At 35.1% G+C, this 23,511-nt stretch overlaps 1 protein-coding gene across 4 annotated transcripts in view; it reads right to left on the bottom strand.

Annotated features, from left to right (window-relative positions):
- Window positions 1-23,511, bottom strand: part of adgrl3.1 (adhesion G protein-coupled receptor L3.1) — a 99,123-nt gene that overhangs the window by 20,619 nt on the left and 54,993 nt on the right. For all 4 annotated transcript variants that reach the window (XM_058769609.1, XM_058769613.1, XM_058769620.1 and 1 more), the window contains exons 7-14: window positions 22,824-23,120; window positions 21,181-21,278; window positions 20,425-20,610; window positions 17,956-17,994; window positions 14,875-15,058; window positions 3,691-3,813; window positions 3,399-3,604; window positions 3,129-3,305 (exon numbers count right to left, since the gene is read on the bottom strand). In XM_058769609.1, the coding sequence (XP_058625592.1) occupies window positions 3,129-3,305; window positions 3,399-3,604; window positions 3,691-3,813; window positions 14,875-15,058; window positions 17,956-17,994; window positions 20,425-20,610; window positions 21,181-21,278; window positions 22,824-23,120 (1,310 nt within the window). The remainder of the gene's footprint in view (window positions 1-3,128; window positions 3,306-3,398; window positions 3,605-3,690; window positions 3,814-14,874; window positions 15,059-17,955; window positions 17,995-20,424; window positions 20,611-21,180; window positions 21,279-22,823; window positions 23,121-23,511) is intronic.

Below are 23,511 nucleotides of genomic sequence, written 5' to 3'. Positions count from 1 at the left end.
TCATAACATGTTCATGCACGTACAACATATGTGACCCTGGACCACAAAACCAGTCTTAAGTGTCAATTTTTTGAAATTGAGATTTATACATCATATGAAAGCTGAATAAATAATTTGTTAGGATAGGACAATATTTGGCTGAGATCTGAGGGTGCAAAAAAATCTAAATATTGTGAAAATCGCCTTTAAAGTTGTCCAAATGAAGTTCTTAGCAATGCATATTACTAATAAAAAATTAAGTTTTGATATATTTACGGTAAGAAATTTACAAAATATCTTCATGGAACATGATCTTTACTTAATATCCTAATGATTTTTGGCATAAAAGAAAATTTTATCATTTTGACCCATGCAATGTATTTTTGGCTATTGCTACAAATACACCCCAGCGACTTAACACTGGTTTTGTGGTCCAGGGTCACATATTATTTCACACTATATTTGGGTTTTCCATGTCTGTTTTTGTCCATTTATTACTGATTTTGTGTGTGTGTGTGTGTGTGTGTGTGTGTGTATTTGTGCACGATGAGAGAGAGAGAGTGAGCAATGAGTGTGAGTGTCCTCACTGAGATAACACACATTACACAGTCTTACAGCCTAAGGGAAGAGCCGAATGGCTTCAGGAGACCTGTGAGGTCTCTCTTAGTGGTGGATGACGTAACCTATTGCAGTGCTAGTGAGTGCAGTTCAAATTTTTATACTGGGTCTGGTTGTAAATCTCAGGTTAGCTGTAAAGTATTCCATTCTCAACAGAACTACTAGAAAGTCACAGCATTAAATTCAAAGACCACCATTTCATCAGGCATAAATTATCAACTTATGCTTGCTGAGGCCACATACATCTGTATGAATGAAATTCAACATGACATTCACTGCCCACCAGCTTAGGGTTCTCAATCATTTCTGAATCCATTTAATCTAAGGTGGTACACCAGCTCAAACTAGGCTGATCAAGATGGACTACAAGATAATAATGACCATCTTTGAACCACTTTAAACTTAGAGAACAAGTTACAAATTTAAGTTAATTTAAGTCACAGTCACATTACGTTATGATTCATTTTCAACTATAGTTTGTTTTCTATAGTAGGCATTGTTTGTTTTTTAAAGTTGTAGTTTTTTTCTTTGATGAAAATGTCCTTTAAATTTAGTCAGTATCTTACCATGTCATGCTTATTTATTTATTTATTTTTTAAGATTTATTTTTGGCATTTTTGCCTTTAATTATGATAGGATGGTTACAAGACAGGATGTGAAATGGGAGAGAGCGTGGGACGGGGCCAGGAAGCGTATACGAGCCAGCACTCGAACTCGGGACGCCCGAGGCACAATGGAATTATACGTCAGCGTGTTATTCAACTCGCTTATTCATTTTTGTCCATTTTACTGACTGAAATTGCTTGTTCAACAACATTTCAGCTGATGATAATGTGCACAACAATGCTGTTATAGTTAACTAAAAACGATTTAACTGAAAACTATTAAAAATGTTTTATTGAAATAAAGCTCAAATAAAATAAATAAATTTGAAACACTGGTGCATGGAAATTTGTTAAACTGTAATGTAATGTTTTATTTATTTGTTTTTTTTTTGTGTGTTTTTTTGTGTGTTTTTTCAGTAACACTTTATAATAACTGCACACTATGAATCATTAGTTAAGCATTAGTAAATAGTCAGTTCATCCTTTATAAAGCATTGTCCCAACATGAATAGGCATTAGTAAGCAGTTTATAAATACAGCTATAAATGTTTTGTTCTTGAGCATATCTATAATGTTTAATAATTGTATTTTCATACTTTATTAATGATAAATTTATCATTTCTAAATTATTACGTTATTGACAAACCAGTTATTTAGGAGTTGTCAGTGGTTCAAAAGATCATTTAGAAAGTGTAAGTAAATGATTAATAAACTATTTAAATGTACATTTATAAATCTTATTATTTAGACACATCATAATAATTTCTCAGTGTGTTAATAATTGCTTTATTAACACATATTCCTGCTGTAATTCATGATTAAGTCAGGTAGTTATAAAACATTTAGTAGTTGCCAGCCATCTATTTTGTGAGCTCGTCTAAAGTGAGGACTATTCATACCTTGAAAAGCATTTACAAAGCAGATTTAAAGGCTCATTTATCTTCCAAACAGAAAAGTTAAACAAACACAACACAGAGGGATACAGAACACAGCAATATTTTTTCAAGATGCAAAAAATGTAACTGTACAACTGCACACTTGATAAAAAAAAAATAAAAATAAACCTCTGCAATTTCATAGAAAAAAATGAAATAAAATAAAAAATTCAAGTGTACAGTTTTTGCATCTTGAAATAAATATTTCTGAGTTCTGTATCCCTCTGTGTTGTGTTTGTTTATTTTTTCTTTTGAGAAGATAACTGAGCCTTTAAATCTCCTTTGAAATAGATATGCTTATAAATCAAGAACAAGGCATTTATAGCTGTATTTATAAACTGCTTACTAATGACTATTAGTGTTGGGACAATGCTTTATAAAGGATGAACTGACTATTTACTAATGCTTACCTAATGATTCATAGCATGCAGTTATTATAAAGTGTTACCGTTTTTTTCTTGCCATATTGCAGTCATCTGAATAACAAATGTGACCCTGGACCACAAAACCAGTCTTAAGTGGCACAGGTATATTTGTAGCAATAGCCAACAATACATTGTATGGGTCAAAATTATAGATTTTTCTTTTATGCCAAAAATCATTAGGATATTAAAATATTAAGATCATGTTCCATGAAGATATTTTGTAAATTTCCTACTGTAGATATATCAAAACTTAGTAATATGCATTGCTAAGGACTTCATTTGGACAACTTTAAAGGCACTTTTCTCAATATTTTGATTTATTTTGCACCCTCAGATTCCAGATTTTCAAATAGTTGTATCTCAGCCAAATATTGTCCGATCCTAACAAACCATACATCAATGGAAAGCTTATTTATTCAGCTTTCAGATGATCAGATGACGAAATTGACTCTTAAGGCTGGTTTTGTGGTCCAGGGTCATAAATCAAGAAATTCTTAGTCAATATAAATTTTCATTTGTACTTTCATTAATGAGATGAGCATTGATAAAAGGAGTGTGAGACATACCTTGACCTCCACGTGGGCCATAAGCACTGCAAAGTTAGTGAGGTGTGTGCAGGAACAGGAGGTGTGAGTGCGGTTGGTGCCTAGCAGTCTGCAGTCCTGAGTGGACCAATATCCCGTCATGGTGCGTTTGGAGTAACTCCAAAAAGAGCAGTTCGGATTGAAGTTCTCTTCCGACTGCTGGAATGAGGAGATGCACATCATAAACTCGATTATAGTGACAGAAGTGACAGAGAAAAGATCCTGAAAGATCCTGAATACAGTATATAATACCTGTATGTGTTTGACAGTGAAGACCACAGGTTCAGACAGGTAGACCTTGTTACTGTCTTTATTGACAGCTGCTGTAATAACGGGTGAGTTGACTATCAGGGAATAGTTTGGATAGGCCGCTTCACTGCCCAGACGCACGCTAGCATTCTCCGTGGACAGGTATTGACCGAGGTTCTTATAGAGAACAAGCGCCATGCGGATCTCACCTGAGGAATAGAAAGCATAGAAGCGGTCAGTCAAGAAAGTGTCAGGTAGGGAATTAGACAGTGGCAGATGGACAAAGTCAAATTACCATTGCGTCCTTGCTGTTTGAGAGTGTTGGCGGAGAGATGAATGGAGTTGCCGGTTAGTCCAGATTGAGGGAAGCTTAGATCAGCCAGATTAACATCTGTACTTAGACGTGCCACTTCCAGTTCTGCAAAACATTAACATACTCACAATTAAATGCTGCCCCCTATCAGACTGGAGGACCTGTAAATTTAACTCTTTTCTTGTGGAAAACCGAAACTATGAAAAAAAATAAAATTTATATGAGACAAGAGAAAATACAGACAGTATTTTTCCAAGGTTCACACTGTGGATTAAACTCTGTGTCACCCCTCATTCTAAAATTAATATATTTAAAGTGCACATCGGTAAGAACACCCACATTTGCTTCAAGGTAAATTAATGTTAATAACTTAATGTTAATTCATTTACGTATGGATTCAGGTCACAGTAGAGGTGACAGCTACTTAAAATCTCAGAGTAGCGCAGATGGTGTGTTGCAGAGACATTAGAAGCTGTTCTGTTCACTTACGCTAATGTTATCATTTGTAATCGATTTCAAATGAGGCTTCTCTCTTTTCAGTTGACTGTGATAAGCGTTTGTCTCAATACTGAGTTGCAGGTTTTAATTTAACCGGTTCTTTAAAGAAAGATAAAAGATGATTTACAATCTCACACTTCATTACAGCTCACGAAGAATAATATAAGAATATTATACTGAAAAATTCATTTTTATGAGATGTTCTGTAAGACTAGCAACAGTGACAAAGAGGGCAGAGCTTTGCGAAGGGTCAGTTACACTATTCAGAGCAGGTCTTTTTAAAGAGTGTTAAAATCAGTGGAAGAATTTATTATTGTTATTTATTTGTTATTTTAGTATATTGTATAGTACTGTATAACATATAGTATAGTTTTATATGTTCAGATTTTATTTTATGTCCAGTTTAAGCTTATTTTTAGTTTAAGTAATTTTGTATTTGTCATTTTGAATGTTTTTATTTTAATATTTCTATTTAGCTTTAATTTCGTTTTTTTTTTTTTTTCAACAATTTTGTACTTTAAACATATTTTACTTGTTGGCAAGTCAATCAGTTTTTTTTTTGTTTTTTTTTTAATCTAACATTTTATTTAATTTCTGCTTCATTTTAATTGATGCAAATTATTTTTAACGGTTAGTTAACAATAAAAACAATGACTGATAGTACCATGGTCTTTCATGTAAAGTATAAACATAAATGTAATAAATTATTAGTGCTGTCAAACGATTAATCGCGATTAATCACTTGACAGCACTATAAATTATGAATACAATAATTAACAATTAACAAGACACATTTTCACATTACATGTAGATTAATATATAAGCAAGGTAAATCAAATCTGTAAATGTGACCACAAAACCAGTCTTAAGTCACTGGGATATATTTATAGCAATAGCCAAAAATACATTGTTTAGGTCAAAATTATTGATTTTTCTTTTATGCCAAAAATCATTAGGACAATAAGTAAAGATCATGTTCCATGAAGATATTTTGTAAATGTCCTACCGTAAACATATCAAAACTTCATTTTTGATTAGTAATATGCATTGCTAATAACTTCATTTGGACAACGTTAAAGGCGATTTTCTTAGTATTTAGATTTTTTGCACCCTCAGATTCCATATTTTCAAATAGCTGTATCTCAGACAAATATTGTCCAATCCTAACAAACCATATATCAATCATAGCTTATTTATTCAGCTTTCAGACGATGTATAAATCTCAATTTCGAAAAAATTGACACTTATGACTGGTTTTGTGGTCTAGGGTCACAAATGTGCTCTATACAATCCTTAACGCATCTGTTAAAAAAAAAAAAAACATTTTGAAAAACTTATTAAAAAAGTATTATTTTTTTCGCCCCATCAAACATTCATAATTTTTTAAAAACACACAAATAAAAAAGGAAAAAAAACATGCTTGTATCCACAAATCGAAGTTTGTGTAGAAACTCATAAATCTATCAAAGACCATCTATAAATCAGTGTATCGATTGTCCAGTATTCGCTTAAGACACTGCATCGCGAATAATGTTTATTTATTGAGTTAAGATGAAAGATACCTTTGGCTGGCCAAATAGCTTTATAAATTCACTTTGAGACATGAAAATATGTGTGTGCATGTGCATGTGTGGTATATCACATCAGCATGTGAAGTCTACAGTTCCCTTGGGGGAGCGATGAGTTATACAACAGATGTGTTATGAAGTTATACATCTTTAAATCACATCTGAATGTGTATGTGTGTGAGCATTATTAAAATCATTTCCCTCATATCTGCAGGTGGTCTCTAGGCCAAGCTACAGGCGGTTTATGTAATTTTCTACCCAGGTTTTGTAATATAAAGTATAAAAATACAGCTCTGTATGTGTGTGTTCATGCACAAGTGTGAGTTTTATGAAACACTGATTTCTGTTGCATCTCAAATGGCAAAAAATCCTTGTTAGAGGCAAACTTTTAACACCGCTCTGATCTCATTTAATAGACGATACTTTTCTGTTATCATTACAGTAATTTATTTACAAACTACATCACATTATACTTCTCTAATAATCCAAATGATCTTTGCAAAGTGTGTTCTAATTATGCAAGTCAGATGGTGCAAATTTCCTAAGTAGTTCTCGGATGAGATGTAACATATTGTATACGCTCATCTACAGATGACTGAATCACTGAGCTTGTGACAGATTTGGAGTGCTTTTACCCTCCTCAGACCTGTCTTAGAGCTGAACGCACCGTGGATTACCTGTTTGACACTTTTTTGGGGGTCTGGGAAAAGAATATCCCGAATAAAGGACATATAAGAAAGCGTATTTTCAGGTGGAAAGAGAGATACTCGCATAGAAAACACAAAGAAAACCTGAAGTAATAAACTCACACCCCCCCGGGGTAATGATCAGAGGGATACGGTGTGTGTGTGAGAGAAAATATCCATAAGGAACAGAGCGGCCCAGTTATATAAACCACTTCAAGCACTGCACAGCAGATATGGTGCCTTCAAAGCAGACACACACACACACACACACACATACACACAGGCTGCAGGGGTGCTCACACTGTGCTAACCTAATTAGCTGAATCTAGTCTTCACAGAAAACTATGCACTGTAACACACAAGCATAATCTATAAACATGCTTTATTCAAACCAGACAAGTCATTTGGATCGTTCTTCTGGTATTCTGTTTTAAAAAGATTTAGAGAGCATCTTTTGTCACCTAAATATGACAATATCTGCATTCGCTCTCTGAAAAAAGCAATTTCCTCCATGTTCTCCACTCTTCAGTGTACACATTCATTTAACAAGAACAGCTCGTAGCATAAAGAAAGCCTTAAAGGAGGGAGAGCGAGAGAGAGAATGAGAGGAGGAATAAGTTTCTCATTTGAATAAACGGATAATAGTGGGAGATTTTGTCTGTGAGATTAAGATTAGCTTTCGGCTAAGATTTGAGATTGAAGATCAAAAAACGAAGAACATAATGATAAAAAACACTATTTTCTTTTTACTCAAAGGCTTATGTATGCAAAAAAGGATTTGTGCTCAGTGCTGAAAAGCATCTAAGAAGTTCTGCATATTCATTTCTTGATTAAGTCTTATGTAAAAGACACGTAAAATATAGTTGCATAAGTCCATGTTTCATGACTGATTTTTTGTGCAACATAGTGACTTAACCAAGTTACAGTCTGTCTGTAGTACATAATGGAAACTAAGTTATTTGATGTTTAATATGAAGTCACTATACAGTATAAAATTGTTTGATAGAATAAACAGAATCTATAGATTCTTCGTTTATGTTCTTAGTTACATTTTGCAAGCTAACCACTCAGTAAACCAGCTTATCACACTGATAGCTGATTAGTCTATAAGCTTAGCCTGTTATTTTAGTATTCTTGATATAATATTATATATTATTGTATTTATTATTATTTTAAATGAGCTTTTTTTATTACATTTTAGGATTTTGTTACAGGCTTTTGTAATATATTTTATTTTAGATTTTGATTTAGATTTAATTTATCTTTATTTCAGATTTAGGTTCCAAGACACATTTCTAATTGTTATTTTAATTTTTTTGGCTCAGGCATTTCAAACATCTAGGTGGACTCAACAGGCGAACTACACTCTATGAGGTTCTTTTAGCACTGACAACCATTTCGAAGTCTAATTTAATTATATTACAGTAAATGTTTTACCAGTGCCCAATTTTGTTTTAGAGGGCTCTTAAATGACTGAAAAGTATTTATATTTTCCTCTGTCTGGTGTATTTCACATTCTAGCCAATGATAATACTAGTGAAGTGAGCTGTCCATGTTCTTGTGATGCCATCAGCCAGCTTCTTCTGGCTTCAGAGTGCTTAGTTACTTGGCATTTACGGCTCAGGTGATTGGCAGAACTAAGTGCCCACGAGCAGAGATAGCAAAGATTGCCCACTTTAGTACCAGCTGAGCAGCTGCCATTGAGATGAATGGGAATGCTAACAGTTAGCCACATATATTTGCATAAAAGAGATCACACAGATGTCGGTGGAGTTTTCTGATGTTGCTTATCCTCTAATGAAACCCTCCAAAAACAACCCTGTAAAACATCAAGGCCAAACAACTAAGGCAAGATGATCAGATGCCAAAAAAAAAACACAAGTGATGAAATACGCAGAGAGAGGGGGGAAAAGCTAGGCTAGAGGGCAATCCCATGGAGAGCTATTTCTCTCAAACGAGATGCATGTGAACTGGCCTTGAGTGGTGGAATGGCGGATAAATTGTTTGCCAGGAACGATAAATTTCCCCCTTTGCGCTGTGAAAGCACTGGAGCAGAATACAGCAGTTAGCATGGATCCCTGAACACCATCCCTCCTCCTCGATTTCTCTCTTTTCTATCTTTTTGTTTTCTTTCATTTATTCTCTTCCTCTCCCTATCATCCTCTCTTTTCCACTCAGTCAGTTCGCACTGCATTTGTCTGTCTCACTCTTTCTGTCTCTGGTAATGTTCCGTTCATTCTGTCTCCTCCTTAGTATTGTTCTTCCTGCTGTTCTCATGTCCTCCCTTATTACATTTCAAATCTTTGCCACCGGCTCCCTCACTTTCTTCCTCTCTCTATTCTTTCACTGTCTTTCTCAAATGGGAAAAATTAAAGGAAGGTTCTTCAAAAAAAATGAAAATGCTGTCATCATTTACTCAACCTCATGTCGCTCTAAACCCGCATTACTTTCCTACTTCTGTGTAAGACAAAAAGGAGAAAATCTGAAGACTGAACTAGTTTCTCATTACAATTATCAGGGACCAGAGCTTTAAAGCTTTAAAAAAGCTGCAAAAGTACCAAATGAAGTATCATAAAAGACATGTGCATATGCAATTTGTGCAGATTTCCGAGCCTAGCGGAAACTGAATGCACCTTTTTAAAAAGATTATTCCATAAATAATTAATTTAATTTAATTAATATGACAATATGACTATAACGTAATTAAAACTAATATAAAACTACTATGTAATAATTCAGTTGTACCACGATTGAGTCATACACTTTTTAAAGAGTAGAGTCAGTGTCTACCATGCACAGCATCTCTCAATGAAATATCACCTCTCACACAAAATTGTGAATATTTAGATTTTATTCTTAATGGTGTTTTGGAGGCTAATGTCATGAATGTGTTTCTGCATGATAATATCTCTTCACAAATGTGTCTTTACATAAAGTTCTGGACAATAAAAGACCAATTTAAAAAGTTGGCTTCCAAGAAAAAATTCCAATAAATTTCTCACTGAGATAAAAGACGTTGCTTGCTCAACAGCCACTGGTCATAGCTTCAATAAAAATAATCATGCATTATTTTGCAATTCCTAGAAAAGACCAATTGGCTGTCATGTATTCGCAAAAGCCAATTTTTATTTGCATTTGGCTTTTGGTGAATGTTAATTTTAAACCTTGGCTGTAAAACTGTGTGCATGAGCTCATTGTTTTGAGTGATTGCTGCTGCTATAAAATTTCAGCAATGTTTTGATTAATGTCATGGTTATATGTGGATGTGTGTGTGGGCAGATGAATGTGAGGCAGAATTTGTCATTGTATTTGTGTATGAGTGTATGATTGACAAAGAAAGTTCAGTATGCTTTGTTTATTTTATTTAAAGTATGGGCTTTTTATTAGAACAGCGAGAGATAGATTACATTATTATTATTTTGAAAATTTCACAATATTTATTTCCATTTGTTTTCAGTTGAGTACATAAGGGTGCCTTTCTCATGTCTTTTCATGGGTGTCACATCAGCTAGTTACTGGGATGCCTCAAGGTTCAGTGCTCAGTCCTCTTCTTTTTTCCATACACACAACCTTGTGTTTCATAAAGGCACATGGCTTCCTATCACTAGATGATATGCAGCTCTATCTGTTGTTTCAACCTGATGACCTTATATCTGATGAGCTTATATCTCTGCCTTGGATTGGGTGAAGTTCAGAGTGTCAACTCTAGCTCAACCTTGCATATACAGAGCTTCTTGTAATCCCTGCAAACCGTGTTCAACTGCACTCTAAATATGTTTTTGATTTGAAAAAACTAACAAACTAAAAAAAAAAGTTAAAAAAAATAATAATAATAATTTGTAGCATAAACTATTTTTTAAATTGATTACTCTAAAAATTCAGTTCTTACAAATAATTTCAACATAATTGAGTGGCAGCCCTGGAACCAATTAATTTGATCTATTTCTGTTCAAATTAACAGCTAGCATGGCACATGCTAAATGTAACTTATTTACCGTGTCAATTTAATGAACAAGTAATATCTTGACATTAGCACAATAATTGCTCATGAGTCAGTGTAGTGTACATCTTTATGTAGCCACCCACAACCTAACTTCAGCACAACGGTAACCACAAAACCTTCAACATAACATAAACTCATTTAAATGTCAAACATGGCTGCAATAAACTCTAACAGATCTTTAAGTTTACCAAACAAACCCATAAAATAACACTTATTTTCAACATTTATTCTCCTTATACAGTCCTGTCTAAAGCACGCTGGGAACTAGAAATCCACTACCCAATTTTCAAAGTTATCCAGACAATTTCATATTTGTATTGTAATGAAACAGACATTTTAGTTTCGTTAGTTTCAATTACGCAAAATATTAAGTTAATGTAATGATCAACATTATATGTCAACAGAACTCATCAAACTAATGTTCACAACTTTCTTTTTAGAGTGTGTGGTCTACAAGACTAATGCCAACCATGACAGAAAGGAGCCTGCAGTTAGTGTTTAATGACCAACAGCGCTTTACTATCCACATTTCAACAACGGACCAGTCGAGTTGTTTTTCACTTATATCATGTCAGAGTATGTGGTGCAGCTCATTGTCCAAGCTCTTTTCATTTCAAGACTGGACTACTGCAGTGCTCAACTGGCCAGCCCTTTCATACAGTGCAACTAAGCCTCTGCAGATGATCCAGAACACGGCAGCACTGCTGGTCTTCAATCAGCCAAAGAGGACCCACGTCACACCTCTCCTGATCTCACTCCACTGACTCATAGTTGCTGCCAGAATCAGATTTGAAGCTTTGACGTTGGCTTTCAGGACTGCCACTGGACTCACACACTCCTACTTCAATGCACTCCTACAGTTATAGTCATAGAACGAGGGGCGCCTTAATGTTCATTCAAAAAAAGGGACAAAGTCACTTTCCAAAACCTTCACATTCTGCTCCTCTCTGGTGGAATGAGCTGCCAACCGCAATCCGATCTACTGAGACCATCAAAACTTTCAAAAAGCAGCTGAAGACACACATCTTCCTCAAGCACTCCACGACTTTAAAATTTAGGCACTTAGAAGAAAAAGTCCACTTCTTCTTTTCTGTACTTCATCTCTGTTCTAGCTTGTTTTCTAATCTTGCTTTCTAATACACCTTACATTGAATTCTACAAAAACTTCTGTGACGAATTGCTTGTGGTCCTTTATTGCAAGTCGCTTTAAATAAAATCATCTGCCTAATGCATAAATGTAAAGTTTCATTTGTATTTTTGGAAACTGATTATTGTTTTAATATATTTTCAGTATCAGATGGAATAATTTGTGGTGCTATCACATGTAAAGTGTCTACACTTCATCAGAAGTTGCAGCATATTCAGTACCATCAAGGTTTAAGCTAAAAGTAGTTTTTTTTCACTCAAATTCCTAACAGATGCAGGACCATAAAAGTGCCATTACATTACTACATTTAGCTGTGACTATCACTCTGACACCTCTGGAGCATTTATGATTCAGCAGACTGAACTGGATTCACTGAGATCTTGTGTCAGATGGCCTGCACCAGAGAACATTTAGTCACTGGATTTGCCAAAATGTGTAAAAAAAAAATGCTAAAGATGCTTGGAAATACATTGAACAGATTTGTTTAAAGGGACAGTTCACCCAAAAATGTCTCAAAATTTATTTTTTATGTTGCATAGCAGAAAAAAAGTCATACAGTTTTTGAACAACGTGAGGGTAAGTAATGATGACAGTATATTTATTTTTCGGGGCCATTTAAGGCTTTTGAACTAGACTGTACTTTAATTTATGTTGTCTTTACAATGTTTTACAGAGATGGCTGCAAAATTATTACATGCTGGTTTATTATTGTGGTGTTGTTGATCTCAGATTTACCTGCTTCTAAATGTCATGTACATAAACTGAACTGTGGTTCATTGTATTACACGCTATTTAGACGCATCGTTCCTGTCCAACTAGGTTGTTCATTTTTGGCAGAACACATTGATAGTCAGAAGTAAACCTTGGGAGATTAATTGCAAAATCTGATCATCCAGAAAATATGAAAATGAAAGTCATACTTTCTGTAATTCTATTTAGTTTATGTTTATCTTGTGAATTTTAAAAAGCATATATACTACATATACACTGCAAAATCACATTTCTAAAAAATAAATATTTTGTATTGCTAGATTTCTAGAGAGTAAGAGAGACTACGGGTTTTGACACTGCCCTAAATTTGCAACCTTATTTTTAGCATTGGTTTAAATATTTATTATAGATTAGATTCATTTTTTATCTGCAATATCTCACAGTTTCACAGGGACCATTCATTCACAAGCTGCTTGAAGGAAACTGCCTCCTGCCTGCACTGACTGACAGCATGAGAGCATTAACGGTATGCTAGAGTGTTCCACAATTAACACAGCAATGGTTTCAAATGTCATGTTTGAATGCTCGTATTGATCCATAATTATAAATAGCATCAAGCTGGAGAAATGATGCCATGTTGAGCGCATACTTTCTGTGTATCTGTGGCAGTCCTGTGTCAATCAGTACACATTTTGACCACTTCTGTACTGTTTCTTAAGACGAGGCATGGATTCCTCTGCGTGAGTCAGACAGAATGAGACCCCCTGTGTGTACTGCTCTTGTGTTTTTCACAGACACGCTTCGTTACATCTGGCTCGAGTGCACTTGAAGCGTGTGTCCCTGCTGTGTACCTCTAATGTGATAATGTGTTTTTTATGCATCAGGTCTTACATATGAACTCCTAGCAGACAGTGTTTATGTGCATCTTTTGAAAAAAAACAAAAACATAAATATTTATATATATTATATACACACAGTACAATCGGGCTGAAGTACAGTAACTTTTTTAAATAATCAAGAACATATATTACTTTTCAATATAATGGGGTCATTAAGATTTTTTTTTATGTTTTTGAGTCTCTTTTGCATGCCGAGACCACAATTATTTAATCAGAAATACAGTAAAATGTGTAATATTGCAAAATATTATTACTCCAGTAATATTTCCTTACTCATTACTCCAGTCTTCAGTGTCAATTGATCCTTCAGAAATCATTCTAATATGCTGATATGGCTCTGAAGAAACATTTCTTATTATTATCCAACAGTTGTTCTGCTTAATATTTTGGTGAAGACCATGATACATTTATTTAAAGGTGCACTAAGCGATTTTTGAAAAACGCTTTTGACCACAGCGTTGGACCGTGTCCCAAAACACACTTATAGCCAATCAGCAGTAAGGGGGCGTGTCTTGTAATGACAGAGAAGAGAGAGCACTCAGTTTGAGTGCACAGGACGGATATTAGCAGATCGACTATAGATAGAGAGATGGCAGATAAAAAAAGAGGAAAATATCAGAGAAACAAAACATTAAAAATAAGGGTTACAATCAGGCAGGACCCGCGTAAATATCGGAGCAGCTTTCCAGTGGTAGAGTGAACTCAAGGAGCGGGAAGGGCTCGAATCGGACGCCGAGGATGCATTGTTTGTTGTGCGTTGGAAATTTCAAAATAAGGGCGAGGTCCTGTTGTTGGCATGTGGGTGTGTTTGTTTTGGTGCTTTCAAATATCAACATCGTTTGGCAAAAATCGCTTAGAGCACCTTTAACAGCATTTATTTAAAAGAGAACAATGTAAAAATCTTTACTGTTTGATCAATTTAATTCGCCCTTGCTTAATAAAAGTTTTTTCCCCCCAAAACATCTTACTGACCCCAGGCTTTTAAACAACAGATTCTCTAAAAATCAAAATTTTATGCAGTGTTGTTTCTAAAATAAATTTATTCTTGTTTAAATATTTTTTTATATATTAGTTTTGTATTTTGCATTTTGGTTATATTTGGTATTATTATAACAAAAAATCAATATAATGTACAATAATAATTATTAAATTCTGTAAATGATGCATTGAATTTCCATGCACACAGCGATACATTGCAATGCATTAATGTATTTTTACACCTCTTGAAAAGTGTCTTTGAAAGTGTTAAAAATGAAAGCGGGAAATAAAAACCCTACATGGATGTTTTGAAGATTTATGCGCAGTATGTGAAGAAACTGTGACATTATTATTATTTTACATAAACCCACCACATTATCAAACAGGTCTGTGAAATCATGATTGAGAATCAAATCAATTCTATGGTTCTTATTACATTATGAATCAGCGTAGGAATTTCCTTCATGTGCATAAAAACATCAGATTTTTTTATCCAATAAAATGGTTTTATCCATCTGTTGTTTAACTTGTTTTTGTCTCCTCATGACAAGGAGAAATCAGAACAAGCAGCAGGAGACACGGGGGTGAAATCTGATTAGTTCAATGAAATATGTGCATAGAGATTTGCGTGTAAACATTCGCTTAGCATGTACAAGGACTTGTTTGGTAAACTCACGGATGTTGTCGGTGCTCTCCTGTATGGTGTCGGTTTTGAGGAGGTTGTCTGCGAGCATGAAGGCGCCTGTCTCCACCGTATCTAACAGCATGGTTGCGCATCGCAGCTGCTCGGCCACAGACAGCTCCCTCCACGCCGCTTGGGATCGCACCTGCAGAAGGTTATTCACCGTTTCTACCATGGCCTGCAGAACAGAGAAAAAAAGAGACGTCAGCGTTCAGGAGGTGAGGGACGACTTCTGAACCCGCACGCACATACATTCTGACATCTGAACTTCACAATAAGGACATATTTCCCAAAGTGCCCACCTTTCCCATAAACCATTTCTCTTCCACTTTCACCCGCACTCACACACTACACGGTTTCTGTGCTGGAGTATAAACCTGTCAAACTGAAGAAAGATCCACAGGGAGCATGAGACATTGTGAAAATGAAAGAAGCTGTCATCACTCACACACATACACACACACACACACACACACACATCCACACAAACACTCGCACACAAACACGCACAGGTTCACACAAGGCAAGGGGTAATTTATGGGTCTATAATAGCACTATATAGGAAAATGAAATGTCCCGGCTGTGCGGCGGAAACTAATATAGGGGTATTTTAAAAAAAGTGTGATATTAAGATATTAAGCGTTTTAAATTTGGCAGAGAATATTATCACAGGGATATTAAAACCTCAACCTTGATATACAAATGAAGGGGTAAGACTTAAGGTGGTAGTTTATTAAAAAGCTTGCTGAGTGTATCGCGCCACATTACAATTTTGCTTTTCATTTGAAAAAGTGCAGCGTGCTGCAACATTAACATATGGACTACAGTGATATTCACAAAGCAGGCCAAATATATTTGTCACTTTCACAAAAATGCTGTTAACAATAATTCCAGGTCAAATTCCATTCATTTTAAATAGATCATGGATCTATGGAAGTTCATAACCTCGCATTATTATTACAACTGTTACAGCACATATAAAGTGCATAATATCTGTGGCGAAGAGATATGTAATGTAATTAACTTCTCTCACTGTAGTGCACTCATCCGTAGGGATGGACAGAGGGATGTTTTGTCGTTTGTCTTTAGGTTGCTGCAGGCTAATCTGGCCATTGGGTTGAATCATTCTGCCCCAGTTACAGTAGAGCAGTGTGTGTGTGTGAGACAGAGAAAGAGTGTGTTAAAGGCGGGATGAGTATATTCATTGTGACACCAGTAAAGTAATGACCCTTTTACGAGAGAGAGAAAAAGGAGAGACAGAGATGAGAGACGACTGGGATAAAAGGTAAAAAGGAAGAGTTATATTTACTTCCTCGCAAAACTGCTTATGAAATCTTCTGACAGAGTGTGTCAAGAGGTCAGGGGAAAGCGTGTGTGTGTGTGTGTGTGTGTGTGTGCACTTGGGGGCTCACACTGAGGAGACAGATAAGAGATTTTTTTAAAACTCTTCTTATATTCTGTTTCCTCACACACACAGTGGCAATACTCTCCACAGACTTGGTAAATGGAGCAGAACTGAAGTGCTTTGAAGCTGAGGAGCTAATCCAGCGTGAAGACACACACACACACACACACACTGCATTACATATTAGATGACCACTGAGAATCCATATTTGCTTGATGTCAGCACCAGGAGGCTTCAGACAGTTGTCATGGAATCCTGTAATTCTCTCTGTCTAAATCAGCAGAATCAATTGATGTTTTGATAGACTCATTTCACTCAACAGAGTATTTGAAAAAAGAACTCGCTTTGGAACTTGGTTCAAGTTGCTCTGGGCAATATAGCAGTCATCTCGGACTAATGGTGTGGATGCAGGATTATGAAAAAGGAATAGATTTTCGTTATCGATGCCACTGAAAACATAAACATGTCTATTTGAACTGGCGAGGGTTTTTGGGGGATTTATAATTGTGTTAATTATAGAATTATTCTGTGAATGCAGAATTGTAATGTGAAAATAAATCAGGTATTATTAGGCTTCATCTCATGTTAACACATTTTCCAAAATGATGATTCAATTGTTTAGGGGTAAAAATGTTTTTAATGAGGAAAAATAACCCTTGTGCACCTAAATAATCATAATAATAAAATGAAATGAAAATGATTATTTAATAATTAAATGGTCATGATTTTTGGTGTGTAAAAAACTAATTGATAAATAATAAAATAAAATGAAAATGATTTATATAAAAAAGTGCATGACACCCAACTGCAGAAATGCTTTATTCACAGCCATGATTCAATTATTCTGTGAGCATAAGTGTACAATAATAGGTTGATTACAAGACAAACCGAGTAATATTTAGCTAGTCATGTGATCTTAATGTCACCCCCAGCTGACCTGCTCAATATAAAATAAATCAGGTTTTATTAGGCTGCTAATGTGACTGGAGTCTTTGTCTCAAATGAGTGTTTTTAAACATATTTTTTCAAAATTACTACTCATCTCTTTAGGGGTAAAAGCTTTTTTTAAAGAGGACAAAATTACCAAGTGCACCTTTAAACAAGAAAAACAGAATACTCATGCAACATTTAGACCTTGATTATTTCATGGAGTAAAAAATCTGTATAAATCTGTCATGCATTGGCAGGGTTGACTGAGCGGCCTGGCTCAGTTTGAGATATGCATCAGTCATTTTCTTCCTCTAAATCAGTTCTTCTCATGCTTTTGCTTTCGTTCAGTCTGCTGAGCTTTTCTTGGGCTTATCTACATTATTCTATGCTTTTTTTTACTGTCTGCGTGTGTGTGTGTTTATCAGTCGCCTGATGTGACACTGCTGACCAGTGCTGACATCACTACTGCTTTCTCAGGAGAAAAAATTGCTCTGCTTTTATAAATGCAAAAAATGCAGCCCACAGGCACAAGCGCAGACGCACAGACACACACAAACAACCAATATGATTCATATGGTGTGACAGATACGGCTCCACACAAGTATAAAGCAGTATTTATGCTGAAAACTTTACCCATCTATGTAGATGTTGAAGTGATATGGAACATGCATAAGAAAACAATCACAATATTTGTGTGCCTACACACACACAACATGATAAATAAGGACAGTGTGAAGTACCTGTATGAAGAAACGGCACGATCGCTCTCTCTTCTGGAGCTGAAAGACACAATATTAAAACATTACAATGACATATAGTACACAAACACAACTACACATGAAAAATCAGAGCACATATTTAATCATACAGAGCCAAATAGGAAACAAAGCCTAATTAGCTGAAATAATCTAAAATCATTTAGGGTCACACTTTATATTAGGTGGCCTTAACTACTATGTACTTACATTAAAAAAATAAATACAATGTACTTATTGTGGTCATAATGTATTGCAAAACACTTTTGCCACTATTGAGGTAGGATACGGGTAAGGTTAGGGATAGGTTTGGTGGTATGGGTAGGTTTAAGGTTGGGTTAAGGTGTAAGGGATGGGTCAACAGTGTAATTATAAATATGTAATTACAGAACTTAATTACAGATGTAATTACATATAGATATTTAAAAAATATAAGTACAATGTAAAAACATGTATGTACACAGTAAGTGCATTGTACCAAATTATTAATTTAAATGTAAGTACATAGTAGTTAAGGCCACCTAATATAAAGTGGGACCTCATTTAGTAATAAATAATTATAATATTATGTATCAGAGCAAAATTAGGAACAAAATGAATCTGTTACTGAGTTACAGTCACCGTGTTGACTCATGAAACTGACACTGTACCCACAAAACATTCCTACATGTCTGCCAGGGCAATAATACTGTAAATATACAAACAAACAACACTGAGATATACAAAGTCTGAATGGACCAGAGGTGTCTGACTGTGTCTTATTGCAGATGAGCTGATGTTTGTGTAATTGATAACTTTAGCTAGATGCTGGTAATAGGAAACTGACAGGCTGGCTGTTTAAAGTTTGTAAAGTGATATTCAGGCACTACAGTGCTCAACTGGCCCTGAGAGAATGAATGAGATTCACTGGTCTAAGTTTAGACCCATTAAAGGTGATGTGTGTGATTTCTTTTGACATTAACATACTCTCTCCTATTCCAGCTTACTGTGCAGAGAAAGACAACCAGGACCTTTGTTCTGGGCCTTGCGATGTTCTCTACTGGTTTTGCTTCAGAACCCAGATTTTGCCTGGACCAACATACTTTATTGTACAAATGTAAGCATAAATTATAGAAATATATTAATAAGATCATAAACTGCAAAGGTCCAAACAGATGCAAAATAGTTAACATGACACAAGTTCAATAGGAAAATTCACAATTTTGATTCGGAAATGTCTCGAATTTCAAAACTATTTTAAGACATTTTTGCTCTCAGCATATAGTAGTTTGTTTCCGTTTTTTTAGGATGAATGGATGTTAAGTATCTTTAACATGCTGTCATCTGTTTAATTTAGCTTCAACCTAGTAAGTTGCCAAAATATTGTTGTTAATACAAGGTGTATACTATTAAACTACTAAATAATGCTGAATATAATGTATGATAATGCAATAGGGGAATTGCAATTTGTTAGTTTTATTAATGTCTGATTTTACTATTAAATAAAAAATAAGATCTAAATTATTTTATTGGGTAAATATGCACTGGCATGTATTTTACATATATCTGAACATAATAAGTGATGATAATTTTTGAAATGTACAATATGTAAAACTTTTTTAATGGATTTAATCTCTGACATGAGAATAATTCAATATTTTCAGATAAGCAGAATATTAATATTTCTATTTTGGTGTCAAAATTTGGGAACAAGCCCATTTAAGACCAGCTCTTATGTAATACCAAATTCTGCATTTTTAATAACTTTTTGTTAACTGTTTAGCATTTGTCTTCTTTTTAAACGTGTTTAGCATATTGTTACACCCCTAGTTCGTTGCATTTTATTATTTTCATTTAGCATTGTTTGTTCCCTGCTGTCCATAAACAGACCTGTGACTTGTTTTTCTGTCATGAACAACCACTTTTGAAAAGCATAAAATATATATTTCAGTGCATTAGATGTCTGACAGGAAGTTCATTATGTTTCTAACAAATTCATCTGTCTGTATGTGTAATGCCATGCAGTCGGCGTGTGTGTTTCACCACTTTGAAGTTTTTTTTTTTTTTTGTTATTCTTTTATGTTGCGGCTTCTTTTGTTAATTGGAAAAACTCACCGGGGCTTTATGAGCTGTTTTAATTTGTGTGTCCTTATTTATAAGAGTGTGTGTGGGTGTGTGTGAGTGTAAGCATTTCTGTCTATCGAGCAGTAGCTGTTTTTAACAGGAAGTTTTCCCATTTGGGCCTTAAACCCTTTGATCTGTGGACTGCCACAGGTTTACTGCCTAAATCACTGTTCTCTGCACAGAATTAGAGCACTTCTCTCTCTCCCACTCCTTTTCGCACAAAAATACACATGAACACAATGCGCTTTCTTAAACCTAAAGAACAGCAATGTAATTAACATGTAATAAACGTGTAATAAGTGTGTAATTACTACCTTGAAAGTGTGTGTGGTTTATTAACAGCTTGAATACCTTGTTTAAGCTACGTGCCGCTGTGTCTTTTCCCCCCGGGGTGAGATTTCGCAGCTGTACATCCAGCAGTTCCACCAGTTGTGCCATGGCTTTGACTGTGGAAGGAACATCTCCGGGTCTCAACTCTCCCTTCGTCTGTTCAGCCAACTCCCGTGCTACTATAGCAGCGGTTTCTCCCGATCTCATCTACAGGAAAAGAGAGAGAGAGAGAGAGAGAGAGAGAGAGATGTACGTGGGCATATTGATTTTATTCTCTCTGTCCCTTGATGGTCGAATAAGTGGATGAACAAATGGCTTCATAGATTTGTGATTCTCCCTATTTTCTGATTTGCTCTCTGTAGTACAAAGGAAACCATTTCACATTACCATTAAGCTTCAGTCATCATCACACTTTACACACACGTGCCCTCTCAATGCACACTTGCACACACACATGCCACATTATTTCAAGCTGCTGTTGCACGACACTTTTGGCTGTACTGCCGTTTCTTCGTAATTTTGCCACAAAGAGAAATAAATTGCGGCTGATCTTGACAGTTGAATTTTTGGCTCATTTTGTTGTACACTAAATTTCCTCTAAGCTGTTTCGCTACAGGCTGCTCTTTGTGATAAGCTTTTGTGCCTTCTGTTAAAAAAACCTTCAGGCCAAATTATGATTTAAGAATATTTGCCATAGGCATATCGCTCTCTTCTCAATTTTTTAAATAGGCTGATACGCCATTAGCATATTTCCCATGGTGCCGTGTTTTTACTCACTCTTTGAGTGATGTGATTGGTCCACGGTGAGGTGCAGTTGCTCAGATCTGGTCCCTTCGGATCCCAGTAGCCAAGCAAACAATTAAACGTGGCTACACCTGAAAAATAATAATATAGGAAAACATGAACACAGCACAAAGCGCACACACACATTCGCTCAGGCATATGCGCATCTACACTCACTGAGAGAAACATGGCCTTGCAATTGCTGTCAAACCAATCACATACATAAGCAGGGCAAGAGATTTACAAGCGATACATAATGTGTCAATCAACAGCTGGCAGCTGCCCACATAATGAGGTGGCCCTGACAGAACACCTGAACAAGCTAACCTCTGTAACAGGAAAGAGTTTTATTTAAAAGATTAACTCAACATACACAGAGGTACATATACACCGCTCATAACTTTTACAAGTTTATGTCCATATACAGTGGCTTGAACAAGTATTTGACATAAGACAAATCTTAAGGGTTTTTTCACCCAAAAAAGATTATTCTGTCATTATTTACTCACCTTCATGTTGTTACAAACCTATAAGATGTTTTTTATTTAATCTATAGAACTCAAAAGGAGATGTTTAACAGAAAGTTTTCCATAAAATGAAAATGAATGGTGATCAACGTCACCATAAATGTGCTCCATTTGACGTGTACACTGTATTTGTGTGAGGAACTTTGTGTGAGGAACATACCAAAATTCAAACATCAGAATGGCCACTATTACGGTCCTTTTATGATTTATTTTTGGTCACCATTTGGCTTCCACTGTATGGACATAAAAAGCATAAAAATATTTTACAAAATATCTTTTTTTTTTTTTATATTCCATAGGAAAAAGAAAGTCATACAGGTTTGGAATGACATTAGGATGGTTAAATGATGACAGAATTTTTGGGTGAACTGTCCATTCATTGTGAAAAGTTTAGCAAATATTTTTGAATATTTATGTTTCTAATAATAAATGACACTTTAATTTAGTATTTTGTTATACAATGTGGAGACATTCTGACATATTTAATTGTGCCTTAAGTGTCCAAATACTTTTAAGGGCCACTTTATTTATGTAATTACAGTAACACTTTCATATAGGAACCAATTCTCACTATTAACTAGTAGCTTATTAGCATGCCTTTTATTAACATATTGACTGTTTTATTAGTAGTTTATTAACACATATTTTGCATGACCATATTCTGCATCCCTAATCCTACTCAAAACCTAAAACTAAGAACCACCTTACTAACTATAAATAAGCAGCAAATTAGTAGTTTATTGAAGCAAAGGTTGTAGTTAATGGTTTGTTAATGGCGAGAATTGGACCTTAAAATAAAGTGTGAACGTAATTATTTGTAATGTGGTAATTCCTATTGTTGAACATAATTATAAAGATTTACTAATGATGAGTTTAGCTCTAAACACTGGGATGATAAATTAATTACAGGCTAGAATTACAAATTAATTCTTTCATTCAATTCATCAGGAGCCTTGCTGCGGTGTTGAAGTGTATCAGATCTTTCGAAGAGAGCAACACACACACACACAAAGATAAGCCTAAGCGCTGATGTATTCAATACACATTAAACAAAATAAACCTCTATGCAGACACTGCCCCTAATAATAGATTAATCACTCTCTTACTAACCTATGGTGCCAGGTGGGCACGGTTGCTTAGCAACCTGTCCCTGGTGAGTCCGTGGCCAGGAGATTTCAGCAGTGAGACGTGGGGCACAATAGTCAACAGCGACTGGAGTCTGCAGGGAGGGAGGCGACCGTGTCAGGGCTTCTGGGAGGATGTTGTTATGGCGGCGAGGCGGAGCCATGGTGGTTGTCGTGGTAGTAGTGAGAGAGGGGCGGAGCGTGCCCGTATATGGGCGTGGAGGAGTCGTGGAGCTGCGTACTGGAGGAAGAGCATCAGGAAGCAAGACTGAAGAAGGAGGATCTGGAAGAAAGAGAGGGAAGAAAGAGATATTTAATACTTACAATACAAATGAATGTGACATTTTGCAATACACAGCAATAACAGTTATTCTATTAAAAATAAATTACACAAAACTATACATGTGTGTGTGTTTTATATATATATATATATATATATATATATATATATATACACAATAAAAAAGCTATGTAGCTGTCAAGTATTTATCAATTAAAATCACATAATTTTACATTTAATTTTCATATTTTTAGATCAATCAATAGGTAGATTTTTATAGTTTTATAACTAAAAATACTATATTTATTTACGCTTCACATTCATAATTTTAAATATTACAATTTTTATTATCAAAAATATAACAATGTATAATATTTTTATATGATAATTCTAT

Source organism: Onychostoma macrolepis, chromosome 01 (assembly GCF_012432095.1).
Source record: "Onychostoma macrolepis isolate SWU-2019 chromosome 01, ASM1243209v1, whole genome shotgun sequence".
Classification (NCBI taxonomy): Eukaryota; Metazoa; Chordata; class Actinopteri; order Cypriniformes; family Cyprinidae; genus Onychostoma; species Onychostoma macrolepis.
Note: the sequence above shows the minus strand (reverse complement) of the source record. Positions and strands in the feature narration are given on the sequence as shown.